General features: G+C 37.1%; 1 protein-coding gene and 1 long non-coding RNA gene across 5 annotated transcripts in view; one reads left to right on the forward strand and one right to left on the reverse strand.

The window, feature by feature from the left end:
• The window catches only part of ATP9B (ATPase phospholipid transporting 9B (putative)), a 343,595-nt gene that overhangs the window by 281,907 nt on the left and 42,761 nt on the right, over nucleotides 1–18,927 (forward strand). For all 4 annotated transcript variants that reach the window (XM_059724300.1, XM_006258252.4, XM_059724301.1 and 1 more), the window contains 2 exons: nucleotides 10,284–10,396; nucleotides 15,493–15,741. In XM_059724300.1, the coding sequence (XP_059580283.1) occupies nucleotides 10,284–10,396; nucleotides 15,493–15,741 (362 nt within the window). The remainder of the gene's footprint in view (nucleotides 1–10,283; nucleotides 10,397–15,492; nucleotides 15,742–18,927) is intronic.
• On the reverse strand, nucleotides 705–5,471 carry LOC109283871 (uncharacterized). The gene is made up of 3 exons (XR_002091180.2): nucleotides 5,353–5,471; nucleotides 2,633–2,801; nucleotides 705–2,119 (listed from the first exon to the last, which is right to left on the reverse strand). It is a non-coding gene; the product is annotated as an uncharacterized LOC109283871 (long non-coding RNA).

The following is an 18,927-nucleotide window of genomic DNA, read 5'->3' on the forward strand; positions in this document are numbered from 1 at the left end:
AAGGCACCCCTTGTTACACTCAAGACACCCCTCAAAAATGCCAGCCCTTAGCTTTCACTTTTCTTTGACTACAGAAAAATAATAAAGCAATTTTTATTTTGCACAGAACTCAGAAAGACCACAACAGGTCAGAACTTTTTGACGCTATGAATTCCTATATGAAATCTCTGTTTTTATCTTGTGAATTGTGTAGGTGCTTGCACAGTCAACACTGCTAAAGTTGCATGGCACCCCAAGTGGTTGAGAATCATTTTAGTAAGGTATTAATTTAAGGAAAAACACCTGGCAAATTAACATGGCCCATGACAATAATTGTATATAAAACTTATTACCATCAAAATGCTAAAATTATGACTTCATAGGATCACAGAATTTGATGGTTTAAGTATAAAATATATTATTTTTGCCAAAAATCTGGTAGTTTTAGAAGGACGCACCAAGCAGGGTCACTCAAAAAAAAAAAAGTACCCTTAATTTTGCTTCTGATTGTCTCTTGTTGGCGTATGCCACATTGTACCACTTAAAATTACACTGGGCCTGGTCTATTTTAAAAAATAGAGGGAGTATGTGCCTAACCTTTTCCTATGCATTCTTAATGCATGTACTGCATGTAGCTAAGTAGACACATATCAAAAAGCCTTGAAAGCATGTTAAAACACAGGGATATTTCTAGCTGTCAACAATAAGGACTTTTCAGAATATCAGTGTCTGCGTTTTCAAGAAATAATTGAAGCTGTAAAATGTAATGAAGTAAAAGTGGATACAAACCCAATTCTATAGGGAACTAGAGTCAAAATGTTTTGCTAACTTTAAAATGATGTTGAGTAATAAAAATATGTGTGTTTGTGCAGAGTATTTAGGGTTTACCTAGATTGATCATATACTCTTATATTCTCTGGTTTCAATCTCAGATTGATCACAATTTTAAATATATTGCTAAGGGAGTAAATAGAATTTGGATATGATTGATTCAAGATACCTGTTCCATAATTATCTGCCTGCAACAGCTTCTGTTTTCACTATAACAATATTAAAGTTAGGTATTTAGTTTGTCAAATAGCTCACACTTTTCTTTTGCCCCCTTGCGGTTGGGATGTCCAAGGTAAAACACAGCAAGTCTTATAACCCATCTAGTGACAGACCTTATAAAAGCAGATCTAAAGGGGGTTTCTGTTTCAATACAGGAACAAAACAGGTTTCTCAATATTGAAAATGAAGAGAGGATACAGAGTACAGCTTGCAAAAATCTTATAGTGTGGTCCAAGCTTCACTTGAAATGATTAAGAATTAGTTGTTGAGTTTAAGGAGCATTACATTACTAACATAATTGCAGGGTAGTCCTTTGTATGATTGTAAATTGGGTTTGTGCTTCATCAATAAGCTTTTTGACAAGAAGCGTCCATCACAGTGGCTCTCTCATTTGCCACAGTAGAATAGAAAATGAAGTATCCCAATAATTGCATTATAGTTTCCTTATTGTGGGACAAGAAAGCAATGTGGTATAATTAGGTTTGATTGGAGTGCATGTTTCCGGTAAGATCTGAAATTAATGATGTTGCTATAGTGACACATCTGCGGCCACCAGTGCGTGAAACATAAAGTAATTCATTCGACAAGAGAAGACATCTGTTAACTGCAAGGATGCAGAGCATATTGACACTGACCAGAAATACTAGACGTTATGTGATAAATGAACAAATGATGCTGAAACAGGAGGACAGATAATTTGTACTTAATCTGCTGGGAGAACTTTAATCTTCTCACTGGTTGCATTTGACAATGCCATTGTTTAAAGAACAATGCTGCAGAGAACTCATAAATTTTAAAACTTAACTCAGGGTGCAGCCTATTAAAGCAATACATTAATTCTTTTGTTAGGGAGTTTTTATCTTCATGTAGAACAAAGCCATTACTAAAAACACCCACTAAAACAACAGGTTTTTAGGACTCACATTTTAATTATAGCATCCATTACCCAAAATGCCATGTTGTTTGGACTTGAATCACATATAAGTTTGACAGAAAGGCGTCATCTGTTATGGGGGGAAAAATGCTGTTTCCAGTGTTTTCCAAGGGCAGCTGAGCATGATATCTTATCCTCTCCAGGGTACAGAAGATCCTAATCACAAAGGAAAAACAAAGATATTTGGCAATATTTATTGAACGTTTTTGACATTCAGAGTGTGAAACTGCAAGCTTTATGCCATTCATGGAGACAACCAGAGCGTTCAGTTATAACAAACATACAGTTTAGTTAGCATAGCATAGCTATTTACTAATGCATACACTTGCATTTGAGTTCTGTAATTAACATTTTAGTGGGTGTTTGGACCAAATGAGATACTTAACACATACACTAGTTGAACAGATGCATAGAGTAATGGGATTCCTAATTTTCTGGGAAAGCCCTGTGTTAAAGGCTAATGTGTTAACATGGGCTTTTTTATTAAACGTCTCCTGTAAATGTGCTATAGTGTACTTTGAGAAAGTATAGCTCCAACAATTATACTGATTTTACAAATTATTTTTTAAAGATGTATTTAAAACAACCATTTCTATAACTGCCTGACTTAAAATTGTACATAGAACAAAATAGTATTTTTTTTTAAAGTTCCTTGCAAGTAACATGTACCTTTTTCGGACACATTATCCTCCACATTCCTCAGCAGCAGCAAAGGGTTCTTCTTCCATAGGTTTTCCTTGGTCCCTCTCCATGAGATGTGATAGATCACCAATGAACATGCGTGCTGCCATCAGCCATTCTGTGGCTTTCAGTCTTGTGCAATTTCACCTATGGGAGTCTAAGAGCACAGGGGAATGAATGGCTGTTGTTCTGAGCAACAGTACCCAAACCAAATTATTAACATGGACATTAGTCCACAGAAAAGAATAAGCAAAACACTTTGAGCAGCTGTTCTTGAGCTAGATGTTCTTTTTCTTTTTTGCTTAGTACTATACTACACTGAGTTTTGGGAACAGTATATAGCTGGAAGAAAAGGGAAGGAAGTATTCTGTGTAAATGTTCAGAATTGTCATTTTATATGATTTCTCTTCTTGCATCCTATAGGGGCCAATATTTTTGCCAGGTTTCTTTTTTGTACTGCTAACAAAAGTTCACCATTAACTATATCAGGCCAGATCCTCAGTTGGAAGCTTACAGAGAATGATTCAAATTTTAGAGTAGCTCCAGATCTAACTGTTTGTCTCTTAAGCAAGTTTCTTTCAAGCACTGAATACATGCTATATGAAAGGTTGTTCACCCTTGTGACTTCTGGCAAAATTATTAACGTTTATGTATTGCACGTATTTGCTTGCTGCTTTATTGTGGCCTTTTAGAATGTTGGTATTAGGCTAAATTACAATCTAGTAATATTTGATCAGAAAGCTCTGCATCTGCTTCTCAAAAAAAAATTCTCTGCTGCTCTGTTGTGAATCACATCTGTTGCTACCCAGGGAATGATGCCTGCAGGACTTTTTCCTTAGAAATTAATTTCCTCTTTGCCTGCTTTGCTCTGTGTTTAATGATACAGTTGTAGTCAAAAACTCTTTGCTTCATTAAAAAGCATACAATTTTTTTTTCAGCAATCACATACTAAATTTTTGTCAAGATATTCTTCTTATGTGGGAACTGTATTCCAAAACAAAGTTAAATTATTTTGGTGGCAAATTATGTGATAACTACCATAATTCCTGAATGCCTTTTTAAATGAGCTTTGTATTTTCATCTGTGTTTATAACATTTTCAAATTACCAATTCTTGGCCAAATTCCAATTTTTTAAATTTTAAAATAGATAGGATTCAACCAAGTCACACAAAGGAAATTTTGAAAATGAGATGGAACTATATTTGTAAAAGAATATTGTTAACATTCTGTTATCTTTAAGCTTGAACTTGTTCACAATATCTTTTCCATTATTAGTCATGAAAAACCAAACAAAAAGAGATGTCAGTGAAAGGTAGAATTATTTTCTGCAGTAGACTGACTGCAGTAGAAACAGAAGGTGCAAATATTTAAAATGTTTATATACAGAGACATGCAGCTAAGATTTTGCAGGTTGGCAAGATTTATTAGTTGACAACTAGAAGACTAAAATCTAAAATAGACAAATTGCAGAATTTCAGTTGAAGAAATAGGTTGTAGTTATCATTAGTTTTCAGAAGGCTAGGATGAATATATGCCCACTTGGGTGTTCCAGTCATTCAATGTGAATTTAGGAATTACTTTTAATAGAGACATGTAATGGACATCCACTTTGTATTTCAGTTTATGTGATCAGTTGTAATCTGACAGAATGGTTTTCATAGTTATTTCAGAAAGTATGGTAATTTTTTTAAGTGCAATTTTTAGATGTATTTTTCTCCCTCCCCCCTCCCCACCCCACCATTAATTTGTAGGTGTTTTTTTCTTCCCTCCATAATTCTGTAATGAGAAGTGGGGAATAATTAGAGATAGATACAACTTTGAGAATCACCAAGAAGTTTTAATTGCTGTTTGTTCATCATTATAATTTTCTTCATCAGACATAAACAAAGAATCCAGTTCTCTATGACAGTGGTTTTCAACCTGTGGTCCACAGACCCCTGAGGGTCCACAGACTGTCTAGGGAGACATATTCAAAAAGCATGAGCCTGAATTGATTCACTTTTTGCAGGTTAGTCTAAGCTGTGCATCTTAAACTGATTAATAACTGGACAAACATTCTCTGTTAAATCTGGAAATGCACTCTCATGCCTGTAGTGGCTCAAGGCAGAAGTTGGAGGGTGCTAGAGCATGCCTGACAGCCACTGCCAAAGGGGAGGGAAAAGAGATGCCCTCCAAGGCTCTCACCCCTCCCTGCTGGAGTGGAGGGGGCATGACCAGGCACCAGCCGAGCCTAGCACAACACACGGGATGCCAGTCACCAGCCTGGAGGGGGCAGGGGAGGGGAGGGGCAGCTGCTGCCAGGCTGAGGAGTGGGAATGGGGAAAAAGTCCTTTCTCTGAAACAAGCATGTATTGAACACAGGAATTTGCAAAGCATGCAACAGGGAGCTACCAAAAATCTTCCAGACTAAAATAATCTAATCTGAATCTAAACTAAAATACAGCCCAGTAAAACACAGCATACACAATTCAGTGTAACTTAAAATGTAAACCAGCAAGGCAAGAGTTAGTTTTCCTAATCCTGAGGGCAGAGTATCTCCTTACAGCCAGGCATTCAGAAAGGCTTTGTTTAGGTATTCCCACCTTTTACACATTCTGCTTTATAATGTAAATGTATCTCTCTGCATTCTTTGGTGAAGCTGTTTGCAACTTCCCTAAACTACATCTCCAGCATGTGTGATGATTGTCAGGTCTTTGCCAACACTTACCACCTTTCAGTCTGGTCTTGCAGGTCTTAGCTCTGGGCTCACAGGTGTAAGGCTTGGATCTGCACACAGGGGACTAGCATGCCTCTCCCCTCCCTTCCCCCTGCCCCCCTCCCTTGCTCCAGATACTCTGTGGAATTAATTCCCTCCCTGCCTGGCTGCAGGCAAGCCACAGAGACTGCAGCCAAACCCCTGAGCATTTCGGGGGAGAGAGGAAACAGAGAAAGAAATTAACTCTGTCCCTGCCTGGCTGTAGGCAGGCCATGGAAGTGTGGCTAGGGCTGGCAAACCCCAGCTGTGGTCCCCACCCAGGGTTTGTGGGGGGGGGAGGGGACGGAGGGAGGAATTTGCCTCAGGGGCCATGACAGGCCGGCTTCTGGCCACACCCTGCCTCTGCTCTGGCTAGATAGCAGAGGGGGGAGGGACCAGCCCAAATCACTGGAGCAGATCTCTGCCCAGCCCAGAGAGCATGCTGGGATGCTGGAGGAGTCTGGTTTAACTTAAATCAGCAAGGGGTCTGGGACAGACATGGCATAAATTGGTTTGAGTCAAATCAGTTAAATCTGATACTATGTTCAACCAGGTTTATCTGAAATCAGTTTCGGCCATTTTCAAACTGGTTTATGTGCACTAGATGTCTGTTCTGTTACAGGTTTAAACCCATTTTTGATCATTTAAACCGGTTTATGTGTAATGTCTGTCCCTAGCCACTTTGTCTAAAGGGTCCACGAAAGATGACTATGATCAGTCAAAAGTATGTGAATACCCACACTTAAAATTCAAAGGGGTCTGTACCTCCATTCAAAATTTCCAAAGGCATCTGCACCTCCTTTTGAAATTTCTTACGGGTCTGCAAATGAAAAAAGATTGAAAACCACTGCTCTATGATACCTCAAAGCAAGGTGCCAATTAATTTTCCTATTCTGACCAAGGGAAGGAAAAGATAGCAGCCTACTTCTGAGAGTAGTATGAGAGGTGCAAGTACTGAATAAGGACAGCTGGTACTTCACATGTTTCTTTTCATTCTACCTTCTTGCTTCTCCTCAAGTTTGCTGATTGCTACAAGGTAGGAAAGATCAACCCTGATCTATATACCAAGCCTTCTGCCTACCGAGAAAAAAAAATAAATCTGCCTTGTCCCCACACCTTTCCTTTATTTCCTGAGGTAATTGTCAAACTGGCTTGATTCTTAACTATGGTCTACAGGGCTCTGAGTACTCTAGTGGTCCTAAAACTGACCCCAGTGAATTGTTAATTACATTCCAAGCCTGGGCAAATCTGTAGTCAGAAGGAAGATGCTTGCATTTTCTTTTGATTCAGGAAGATGAGCACATTATTTCTCACTTGGAAGTTCATCTTTATAAACATTTAGCTGTTTGAAGTGAAAATTCAGATTCTTTAGAAAGTGATGTTGGTCTTGCATGCTCACTGGATGCGTGCAAGCTGTTTTTCATGTCTGGAAATATAACATTTTTGTTTAAATTCTAGAGTTTGATAAACAACTATCCCAGAAAGTTATTGGTAAAAAGTGTACATTTTAAAGGGGAAACATTGCATAAGTACTTTTGTCTCATGCAGTAAATGCTCACCAAGTATTGAAAGTGAAACCAGCTTGTACATAATAACCAGATAATGAAGACTGAGATGAAATCTAGAGATGAGTAGCGCAACGCTTCATTCCTTGTGGGCTACTTTTCAACCACACTTGGAAATGCTGTTTCGCACTTGAATTTTTCCTAATTTTGCCAACATTTTGTAAATAATTCACCAATAAGTCTTTCAAAAAACTTCTTTCTTTTTAAAATGTTACTGCATGAATACAAGGATCTGGGATAATTTTTAAGCAAAAGAAAAGTGCCTCTCTGTTGAACATTGAGGAAAAAGATACAGTTCCTTAAAATGGTTACTGTGAATGATGAGCTAACTATTACAGCGCTATAACTCAACAAGAGTGGGGATGAAATTTAATTGTACATATATTACCAGGAAGTAGGAGTAGCAGATATGTAATGTGTAACTGGGAAGAAAGATTTATGACTGTGACAGCATGGTTATATCACTGAACAACACTAATGGATGTACCCTCTATCAGATGCATAAACTGGATGTTAACTGTCTAAACAATTTCTAGTTTCTAAACACTAATTATAGCGTATCTGATGCTTTTAACTTGTTCTCTTCCTATGACTTGCTGTGTTTTACTGTCCTACTGGGACTGAGACACGATATCAAATATAAGAGAAGAATAAAGCTTTGTGTAAAGTATTCCATACTACACTTTAAAATTATTTGTTGTCCCATTATCCTACCCAAAAATGTTTTTAAAATAAGTTTTAAAAAATCAAGAAGGTTACTCGTGCTACTCCATTACACTAATCTCTTTTTATCACAAGAACATTACCAAAGTCCAATCCTTGTTTAAAAGCCCACAAGATGCATAGTAGTATATAATGGGATTACCTGCATGCTAGATTAATTCCAATCTATATTTTTCAAAATATATTTATGCACCCTTAAGTATACTTGAAAACGAATAGTATGTGATCTTGTTTCTATGAGTGTAACAGAGGAACCTAGCCACGGATAACCTCTATCCCTTGTTACGCCTAGTCATGGAACCCTGTCCCGCCCACCCTTCAATTAGTACTTTCTTAAAATCAAGGATGTCACTGTAGACAGTTGTGAACATAAAGTGTCACTCCGTGACTGACACCCTGTAGTTTCTTACAGATGTAAAGTAGTCTCTGAAAACACTATTTATGTTAATTCTAAAATTCCAGGCGTATTCCGGTTAGAGGCTAAATTCGTCAAATTAGGAAGTGTTGTTAATTTCCAGTGACCTGTTTTAGATAACTTTGAATCTATCTGTTTACCAGAAAGTTTTTCTTCATATATCCTGTGGAATAATGTTAGAGACTGTACATAAAGAGCCATAGTTGACAATTTTCTTCTTTATGTATATTTATACATAAGTATATACTTATACTTTTTATACTTACATATTTTTAACAAAAAGACTTCTTTTTATGGCCTATATTTTCATGGAAAATATATTATTTAAATAACTGACCTTTAAGCATACTCCAAAATTCGGAGTAAACCCTTTCTCTTTAAAATACAAATCCAAGGTGCTAATAATTAGGGATAGTGTTTTAAGGAGCTTACTTTTTGCATATGTGCATAGAAATTTGCCCAGACAGGACAATAATGTATCAGTCTACCTTATTTTTACTCCTATGTGTATGAAGTATAATAAAGCCCTTAACAATGTGGTCCTTTTAAGTGTAGCCGCAGTATGTTGCTACTAGTAGGGTACTTACACTAGTAAGTCAGTTGAGTACAACAGTTGCTCTGATGCAACTTCTAATGCATCCCTCTCTGTGGTAGTCTTCATATGTGTACATGCATTTCAGTCAACATATCTGAGTGCCAAATTAAGATTTCCTAGGTTTGTGCATTTGTCTGATAGGTTAATGTTCTCTCCTTTTCCTGTTGGTGAAGTTTAATATATTGAGTCTCTTTCTAAAAGTAGCACACTATCTATGTGATGGGAAAAAATCACCAATTAGTTTAATGCTGCCTCTGTAGGTGGAAAGCCTGAGCAAAAGAGGTAGACCTTTGTCATTGGACTTTTCAAGACGTAATAAATGAACTTACCCTGAGTTCTGTTTGGGAGTTCCACAGCTTGATGGCTTTCACAAAAAACACCATCCTTCCCAGTTCCTAGGCTGTTTTGTCTTACCACTGTTTTGTCTCACCTTGGCATAGGCAGATGTCTCTTGGCCACATCTCTGGGTCAGTGGAAAGTGATTAAACTTTCCCCATAACATTATATCCATCCTTTATTTTAGAACACTCTTCAAGTCTTATACAAAAGTCATGTATGTGCTTCTCTTTATACAACTATACCACAATTCTTTTAATATTACAGTTGATTACAAGTACCGCCTTGCAACCCTTGTAAAAATGATACACAAAATTAGCAATCCCTTCAGTGGTCTTTTTTTACATATTGACAATAAATTGGTCCCGTTTGCCCTCTGCTTTACAGCAGCCTAAACCCAAGACAAGTCATCAGCAAAATTAACATGCAGCCACATTGGTAAATCTACCCTGCTATATGGAGAAAGAAGTAAAACAAGTAGTAAAGACTAAGTATGGATTAATACCATGTTAATTTCCTAGCTGTAGCTTTATTTAAGCCAAGTCACTAACCTAAGGGGAATTTCTCTCCCTTCTGTGTATTACTCCCCTCCCACACACACACTTCTTTCAGAATTATATTGAAGACTACTTGTGCTTCACTTTTTGGGTAAGAATGTTGCTGCCAAAGGCAGGTCTAGACAATTTTTATCAGTCCAACAGGGACAAATATCTAGCTGTTACTAGAACCAATTTCAAGGTGGGAAACAGTAACTCCTCCAGGGTGAGTAACCCTGATCACTCTACATTAACCTTCCTTAAATGAACTGAACGATTGTAATTTGTGATGATTTATTCAATCCCCAGAATAGAACTGTTTTGCCTTGTCCTTTGGCCTTTTTATGGAGCTCTAGATGCTCTGTGACACACCTGGATTTGATCAGTTCTAGTTCTACTGTTAGTCTTTTGCTGTCGGTGCATATAACTGGGAATAGGAGCTGACAGCTTGCTCTGACCCTGAGCTCATTTACTTAACAGCAATACTTTGGGCTGCTTAAAAGTGTTGGTCTTCAGTGGAATCTGTTGCTGTACACCTGTCAGCAAGTACGGTACCTGTCAGTGGCTTACTAGAATTTGTAAAGCAACAAAATGGTGTAAATTGTCAGGACTCAGAAGGCATTGAGCACGCCTTAATAAATTGTTACCTCCTGCCAAAGGAACAGAATATTTAAGAAAAACAAACTCTTAAACATACTTTGTCTTTTATTACCTGACTGATATTTTTATTACAGGAACGCTGACCCAGAATGAGATGATATTTAAGCGCCTCCACCTAGGTACTGTCTCTTATGGGACAGATACAATGGATGAAATTCAGAGTCATATTATAAGTTCTTACTCACAGGTATTTAATTTTATAACTTACTTTACTTAAGGGTGACATGTTTTATTAGTACTGAGTCACTGTCATGCCATTTAGATCTAAAACTGTGGGATGTCATGAAAGTTCTCTTTAAAGGGACATAACTGGAGGCCTACTTACAACTAACATTTTATTTAGAACTATGCATTTTCAGCAATAGGGATATATTGTTGTTTGGGACCATTTGGGTATGCATGCTGCTCTCCTTTTAACGTCATTACCTTTTACAGCAGGAAAGTGATGGGATTGAGTAGTAGGATAAATCCTGAACTGTGCATCAGGTGTTTAGACCCATGGTAACTCCTTTAGCTTGGGTTCATTTAACTCTGTTTTGGACCCAGTTTAATTCCTGGTAGCTCGTAGAGGAGAGGAGAGCGAGCAGACATTATGTAAAATGTAAGTTATTGAAGTTGTGGCTGGAAGCCTTAAATCCTTGTGTATGTCTTCATTCTTCTGCATGCCCTGATCAATAAATCTGCTTCTTTTGGGTGCATATAAATATTACATTTCTACTGCAGGAATTGTAGTTCCACCAGTAGAAACCCTAAGTATACAAGCATTCAAGCAGTTCCTACCAAACTGAAATGGCAAGTTCAATATAAACTTCAGACACCTCCAACAAGGTAGAAGTTGTCTTGCCTTCTATAAAGTTTCTGCGAGAGGAATGAATGCTGGTACACTTGCCGTACTGATAGAAGCTTGCGTGTTGTCTTCTGGCATCCCATTGTGCATTGCTCTGGCAGTCCCTCCTGCTCCAGAGAGACGGTTTGCAACTCAGGTGGCCTCTACTGCTCCAGTCAAGTCACAGAGCAAACCTCTCCCCATGTCAGCTTTGTGTTGAGAAGGCCCAGCCCCTCTCCACAGCCCTAGGGCTGTGCAGCTTGACAACCCCACTGACCAGCCTCTGGGTTTTTAATGCTACCCCCACTGCCCAGCTGGTCAGTAGGGGTGGCATTTAAAGCCCAGGGTTTAGGAACTGCGATTGGGAAGCCATCACTGCCCACTCCCCAGACCAGGGTCACTAGTGTGACAAGTAGACAGGTGGCTTTGCCCTGCTGCTCCAGTCCTCCCTGGGATCAGTCTGGGAGGTGAGGGGAGCAGGGGGTAATGTTCCCCATACCAGGGACTATCCTACATGACATTTCAGATCTCTGTGCCTGCAACCCCACATGGAGCTGCAGACACCGCCTTTTAAGTGTGGAGCAGGAGGGAGCTTCTCCTATGCTGGACCCATACAGGGCTGCAGACACAGGCTTTGAAGTGCCTGTGGGAGGGAGAAGCTCCCCACTCCAGGACTTGAGAGCCGTGCACCCACAGCCCCATGCTTGGGGGTTGCAGGTTCTGGCTCCCGAATGCTGCACAGAGAAAAGCTTCCCCTCCCAGGACTTCAACAAAAGGTGGGGGAGAAAGGAAAAACGTAAATGAATCAAATGTTTTTAAGATGAAACACTTCAATGATTTATTTCAAAACAAATATTTGACAAATCCCCCAGATCTTAGCCAAAATGTTTCATTTCAGATATAATATTTTATTTGCTTCAAAATTACCTTATTTTAGGATTTAATTTTTGTGAGAAAATTTCTATTGCTTTGTTTTGAAATGATTTCAAACTGGATCATTTTATTGAAAAATCACTGACACACAGCTGTACTTATTTACCACTTCACTTTTGGATGAAGCACCTATGAGATTTTCTGAACCATCAAATTCAAACTCAGATTCTAGTCTAAATCTAATGTAAAATAGTATACATTACTAACATCATTGCATCAAGTTAAGATATATTCAGGTACTTCTGCTTGCCAAGATCTGGACCTCACAGAAAATAATTTACTCAACAAGTCTAGCCTGTTTATTTGTGACTTATCAGTTACCCACAAAAATACTTTAATTTATATTGGATCACTAATCAAAATTGAGCCATATGGTTTATGTGAGCACAGAAGTGAACTGTTTGCAATCATATTTTGATATTGGCAATGTAATGGATTTCTTAAAGTACATATTGTGGTTTTTTTTCCCTTTGGTTGGATAATTTCAAAATATTACCCTCTCTGGGTCTTCTGTCTAACATCCTGACAGCTGAGAGGAAGGGAAAACTTGTTGTGAGGAGGGTGGCATGGTCCCTTGGAGTGGCCAGCCAGTCTGCCTTGACCTGTCCTCAGGTGCTGTCAACTGTCTCCAGGAAGACTTGGGAGCCTGAAAAGCATGCTGGGATAGGCATCTGGTTGAGTACCATCAGCAGTGCAGGATGTTGGCAGAGCACCCAGCCGACCCCTTGAGAACGTGTAAAGTGTTCTGTTGGTTGGGTTTCCAACTGCTTAAACTAACCTGTTAAACTTCTGCTGGTTCATCTGAACTCTTGCACATACCCTTACTGTCCTTTTTCTAAAGCTAAGATGGATTTTTGAAAATTCTTAATGTTTATTGTCATTGCTTAATAGCTCTGTTTGGAATCATGTATCTTGGGAAAAAATATGGATTTTTTTGTTCCTCAAAAATAAAAGTCCAAATTCAGCCTAGAGTCATAGTGACTAAAAGTCATTTCCAACTTGAGAGCTATAAGGTACCTTATATAAAAAGAATTATTAGATCTGGATTGTCTAGATATCCAAATTAACAGCAACAAAATTATGGTTTATTGTCCTAACTGATTTGGGTGTAGTATCTAAACTACCATCTTAAACTAAACAAAAATTTCACTTTGAGAAGAATGTGTTTCCAGTAAAAAGATCTGTGTGCTGCATAACTGTTTCCCTACCTAAAATAGAAACTTAGGCATTTTCTATTGAGATAGTTTTTTAATATTTGCTATTAAATGACAGACCACCATATTTCCATATTTATTTTTAAGTGTAAGGCATTAAACACAGAATTTTTTTTAAAAGATTGTATGAGAAGCTATTTTTCTAAATATAGAGAAAAATTATCCAAATCCAGTTTGTAGTTGTTATATAATGGAATTGACTGCAACTTACCCATTTTTCTAGAGCATCTTTTTTTTTGTCAATTTTGCATATTGTTACTTAATGTTTAAATAATGTTTTAATTATATGGTATATTGCTAACTGCCATTAAAATCAGAAAAATAAAGGAGCTCTTTTATGCAAAATAATTATTACAGATAATTTCAATCCCAAAATATGGTGATTTTTTATTCAATCTATTATAATAGAAGCTACCAGTTAGTTAGACAGTGGTTCTTATGTGACATTGATTTTATCCCTTGTTTGTGTTCTGTTTTATTATTAAGATGACAATAGTCTAGTAGGTCCACTGTAATGCAACACACAAATCTATTATAACCTGATTATATTTCCCCACTGGAAGCATTTTGTGATAGAGGGCATAATCTTTAATGGAATTTGTGTGAAATTAAATTATACAAGCATCAATAAACATAACATAATTCAGAAGGAGTAAATCAGCTTAATTTATTTGCTGCTGTAATGGCATCAGTGTTAGCAGAATGCAAATGCAGAGGTTTAAAGCAGTAGCTGAAAAGCAGTGCCAGATGAGCAGAAAGTTAAACCCTTTATTAGACAACACTGTAATTTGATGGGCAGAATGTTCACGGTTCAGCAGATCAGTATATGCAGTCAAAGGGAAAAAAAGGCTTGTTTCTAAAGAGGATTTCTGAGTTACTCTGAAGTGAACAGGAAAGTATTTGGGAGTATTGTTAAGATGAGGGAAGGTCAGATACATTCCAAATGTATTTAATTTTAACATAAAATATAACACTAAGTTATGGGTTATTGCAGCAACCACATATTTTTAAAATGAGATGTAGACATTTTTCCCCCTGCATCACAGGTATTAATGGAAGAATATTTTAAAGTTACTTTATTGTCTTCTGCCAATGCCAGGCAAGCTGATAGTCTGAAGAAAAAAGAATGTTACATGAACTAGATTAATTCACAGATAATATAGAAATAAGCTAAGTTATAAGTGAAATAATATTTTTTATTTTCATGCCTTGTGATGTTTCTGTTTAAGAGTAATAATAGCATAGAAAAGTTACTAATAGTTCCATGAGGCATACTCATGCTTTTGAAAGCCAACATTTTGGGCCACATTTTTGGAAAAAAGGACTAGTGATTTTCAGATGTTTAACTTCTGGGGTTTCCAACTAGATCCATATTACAGGAATTTAATTTACAGGATGTCCTGAGTGTCCTGAGCATGGGAAGATGATCTTGTGAAGTCTTTTCCAGCCTACTTGCCCATGATCATATGATCTACCTTCCAAGCATCAGGCTTCCCTAAATTGATTCATGTTAGACACACATACATGTCACTTTTGAAAATCTGGCTATACTTCCTGGCCTAAAAACTCAACATTCAAAAATGATAACAAAAAAACTAAATCCTTGGTTGGGGGAAATCATCCTGCATGGACAACAAAGGGACTAAGGAGGAAATGCAAAAAAAGGGTATATGGCACTATTTCAGTGATGTCATATTCACCCTGTTATCTACTGGCTAAAAACATTCAAAAACATAATTTTTTTTTCTGAAGGGAATTAAGAGGACCATTATTTGAGGGACTGTAGGAAAAGGTAGAGTCTGAGGTAAGGAAGATATGTAGCTTACAGAGTCAGGGACAGTTAGAAATTGTTTGAGTATCCACTTCCATTAAGTGCTTGCTTTTAAATGAGCATTTCTCAATAATTTTCCATTCTGGGTACTGTTATAATGAATGCAGACTAAAACTAAAATGGGTAAGAAGTAAGATAGTGATAGATCTGGCAAAGGCAAGCAAAGTGGGGTGATATAATATTTGTCTATACTATAGTGCTCTGCTAACGCTGGTCAGGACTGAGGTGCGATACTCCTTGCATATTCCTGGATCTCTTCCAAAGCTGTCAATCATAGCAAAAGGTATTATGTATATGGTAGTTTGAGCAAAGAGCCCAGTAGTAGCCTGAAACTCATTCTTTGTGACAGGCCATGTACTTAGGCAGTCTTTTTCAAGGTAACTTTTCATGTATACATTACTCTTCATCTGTTTTATATTTCTTGTAGTGGATTTATTCATTATTTATTGCCTTGAGTGTTTGATCTCTATATTTTAAAGATGCATTCCCAGTCCAGTGGAAACAGTACCAGTTCAACACCTTCCAGAAAAGCCCAGTCTTCTGCACCCAAAGTCCGCAAGAGTGTCAGCAGTCGGATACATGAAGCTGTGAAAGCTATTGCGCTGTGTCACAACGTAACTCCCGTGTATGAATCCCGCACTGGAGTGACTGCAGAAACAGAATATGCAGAAGTGGATCAGGACTTCAGTGATGAAAATCGTACATACCAGGCTTCCAGCCCTGATGAGGTTAGTGTGCCTTGTTTTTAAAAAAATGTTATTTTGTAAGATATGATGAGTTTTAAAAAATAACGTTTAAAAAGAGAGCCAAATTTGGGTGACTCTTTTCATCCTCTTATCTCGGTTTGAGGGGGGGAAATGGTTACTACACATGTATGAAGAAAATGCATTTATATTTGAAGTGAATGGAGTAAAGATCTGATATTTTAGGGTGTATTCAGGCATACTCTGACTGACAAGCCCAGTGTGGCAGTAACTTGGATCAACATTGATTTGTTAGATATGAAAATATTGCACATATAAAAGTCTGTAGTTAGGTACGCAAGTTGGTTTTCACCAAATATATTCAGGAGGAGATACAAATAGAGGTTGTCAGTGAAACACATTCAGCTTTCACCTTCTGCAAATGGTTGGATGATACCACCTATTATATAAACCAGGAATACCAAACTTACCAGGTTCATACACAATATCACCAAAATCCTAGTTTTCATACTACAGGCCTTATCAAAATAGAAACAAACTATAGAAAACATTTTCTAGAAATTTAGACCCATGATATTTGTTGTCATTTATCTTCATATAGCACCAAAATAGCAGATCTTGTGAGCATTTAATTTGCTATAAGCATACTCCATAGGGACTAGGTTATTCTAAAGTGAACCCATATAGATAACTAACTTAGTCTCCCCAACAGTAAAAATGTCAGCCTAGGACAATCATCGGTAATCAAGGTAGGATTTCAGACATTATGTTTTGGAATTAATGTTCCCGATATTGGTAATATATAAGCAGCTGTATATATTTTAATGTCATATGTGTGAGCTGCATGAATATGGTCATGCTGAAACTGTTAATATAAGCAAGTAATAGTTGTAATTTATTGTAACCACAATTTGGGTTATCACAGTTGCCTATTGATTGTTGATTGGTATTCTGAACTAAATCAACTACCTCAAAATGAAGAAAAATAACATCAAAACTGAAGTAGAGATCATTAAAAAGAGGAGAAGGAGATTTTTAGGTAAGAAATACAAATGAGGAATAAATGACTAAGCACTAATGTTCCTTTGACCCAGAAACTAAAGATAGCCTTAAATCAGACTACTAGAAACCCAGGTAGGAAAAATCAATTCCCCATGTCTCACACTAGGCTTGCCCTCCCCCTACCTCTGCCCCCTGCAAGTTGTGTGTGGAGCCTGAATACTTTGCTCTGGAAGAAAAAAGATATATCCATATCAACTGCAAAAGGCAAGTATAAAAAAAAACCCTGATAGCAGGAAAGTGCTTGGTTTGTGAAGCAAATAGGAAGGTCAGGTTGGTAGGTCCTGAAAAGTTAAAAGGCAGCTGTAGGGGGATGATCAAAAGAAGGGATAAACTGGATAAAGATAATCAGAAGAGAATCTATTATAGACTGATTTGATGGGGGGGAGGCAGAGAAGCCTTTCTCCGAAGAACATTTTGTTCACCCAAACTTGTGTTTCAACTAGAAACCACTCAGCCAGACATCCTTTGAAAATCTAGCTTTAAGTGTCTGTTTTATCTTTGAAAAATAATTTGTCTTTGAAAATCCAGTAAAATGATTGTATCAAACACATTTGTTTTAATATGATGGGATATTGATATTAAATAAAATATCTTACAAAAAGATGAAGCTCCAAAAACACTTAAATAACATAAACATTTCAACATGACAACAAAAAAGCTGAGAGTGAAAGACTAGCAGGTCTTTATCATAATTTTTTAAAGAGCTCTATTGATGCAATGTTTGCAAATCACTGGAGCCTAAGGAAAATAATGTAAATGGTTCATTATTTAGCTTATTGAACTTTCCTGCAGTTAGGTTGACGGATGATGCCAATGTTTCCCAATCACCAAAGTACCATTTTAAAAGCATTTTTTATTGAATAAAGTGCTCTAAATATTGCACCCTGGAGCTTTATTTAGGGAAATAGTTCAATTGATGTTTTCTGTTTAACCTCAGCATTGACCTATCACAACATATTTGGTTAATAAGCAACATTATCATTTAATAGACTTAACCAACTTTATATGTTGTATTTGCTCTACGTTACAACTCAGTTCCCCTAGATTTTGTTTATTAATCTGGAGTGACTGTTGTCTTTTCAAAGAAGATGTAACATATTTTTCTTAATCTTTCATGTTATATAGTCTGATATAGCATGTCATCTGTCTATTAGATGTTACATGAAAAACTAGATTTTTTCCATGTGAGACGCACAGGACACATTTTAATATTATAATAGAATGTTAATGTAGTAAATGAATCAACAGGAGGAACTCATTTGAAATTACTCATGTTTTCATTTTTGTATGTACTGTTCAAAACAAAAAGAGTGATGTAGCTTTGATGGTCCAGGTGTTATGCAAGAAGTAAGGTTTTTTTTAATGGGTGGTATCTTTTATTGGGTCAACTGCATGGTTAGGACAAAGTTAGATCGTTTTTTGAATGCCAGGCATTCTTCATCAGGTGAAAGCTTGTCTAATTTTATCTCAACCAAGCAATTGGTCCAATAAAAGATATCGCCAACAAAAATCCTTTTCTCTCACAAAACAAAAAGGACACATTTTAGATGTACATTCATCTTAAACTATGTGCATATTGTATTATTAGAGCAACCTAAGATAAGTAACTGATTTTGTATTCTTAATGTGAGACCTACTTATGCCAGGCTCTTTGTTTCTTATGATAAGTGATCAATATTTCATTTTGTCTCTAAGAGTGGAAAGTTTCATTCATCTGTCACTTGTGTCCACTACATCTGCAACATAGCAAACAATATGCACACACTGGGAACCCACTGACACAGTGAGAACCATTCCTTGCTCAAGTATCACAAGTGTGTGCATAGTTCAGTGTGGAAAGCCAGTGCTAACTTAATGTAATGAACAATCATAAAAGGATATAAACTAAATAGGTAGAGCAGTAAAGTTCAAAGGTTACAGACCTAAGTAATTCAGGGGCATGCTATGAACAGGAGCCTCTGAAGACCTTTGGCCCCCTTTGGTCAAAAAAGATTGATTAGTCATGATTTTTAATGACTGCTTACTCTCATAAACTAGCTATTTATTGGTTACACTTTTTCCTGCATTATTGTGCTCCAAAATATTCTAACTCCAGCATGTGAAATATTTAAATATTACTTTAAAGCCTGGTCAGTCGTCACATTAAAA

The sequence above is a fragment of the Alligator mississippiensis genome, chromosome 3 (genome assembly GCF_030867095.1).
Source record: "Alligator mississippiensis isolate rAllMis1 chromosome 3, rAllMis1, whole genome shotgun sequence".
In the NCBI taxonomy this organism is placed as follows: Eukaryota; Metazoa; Chordata; order Crocodylia; family Alligatoridae; genus Alligator; species Alligator mississippiensis.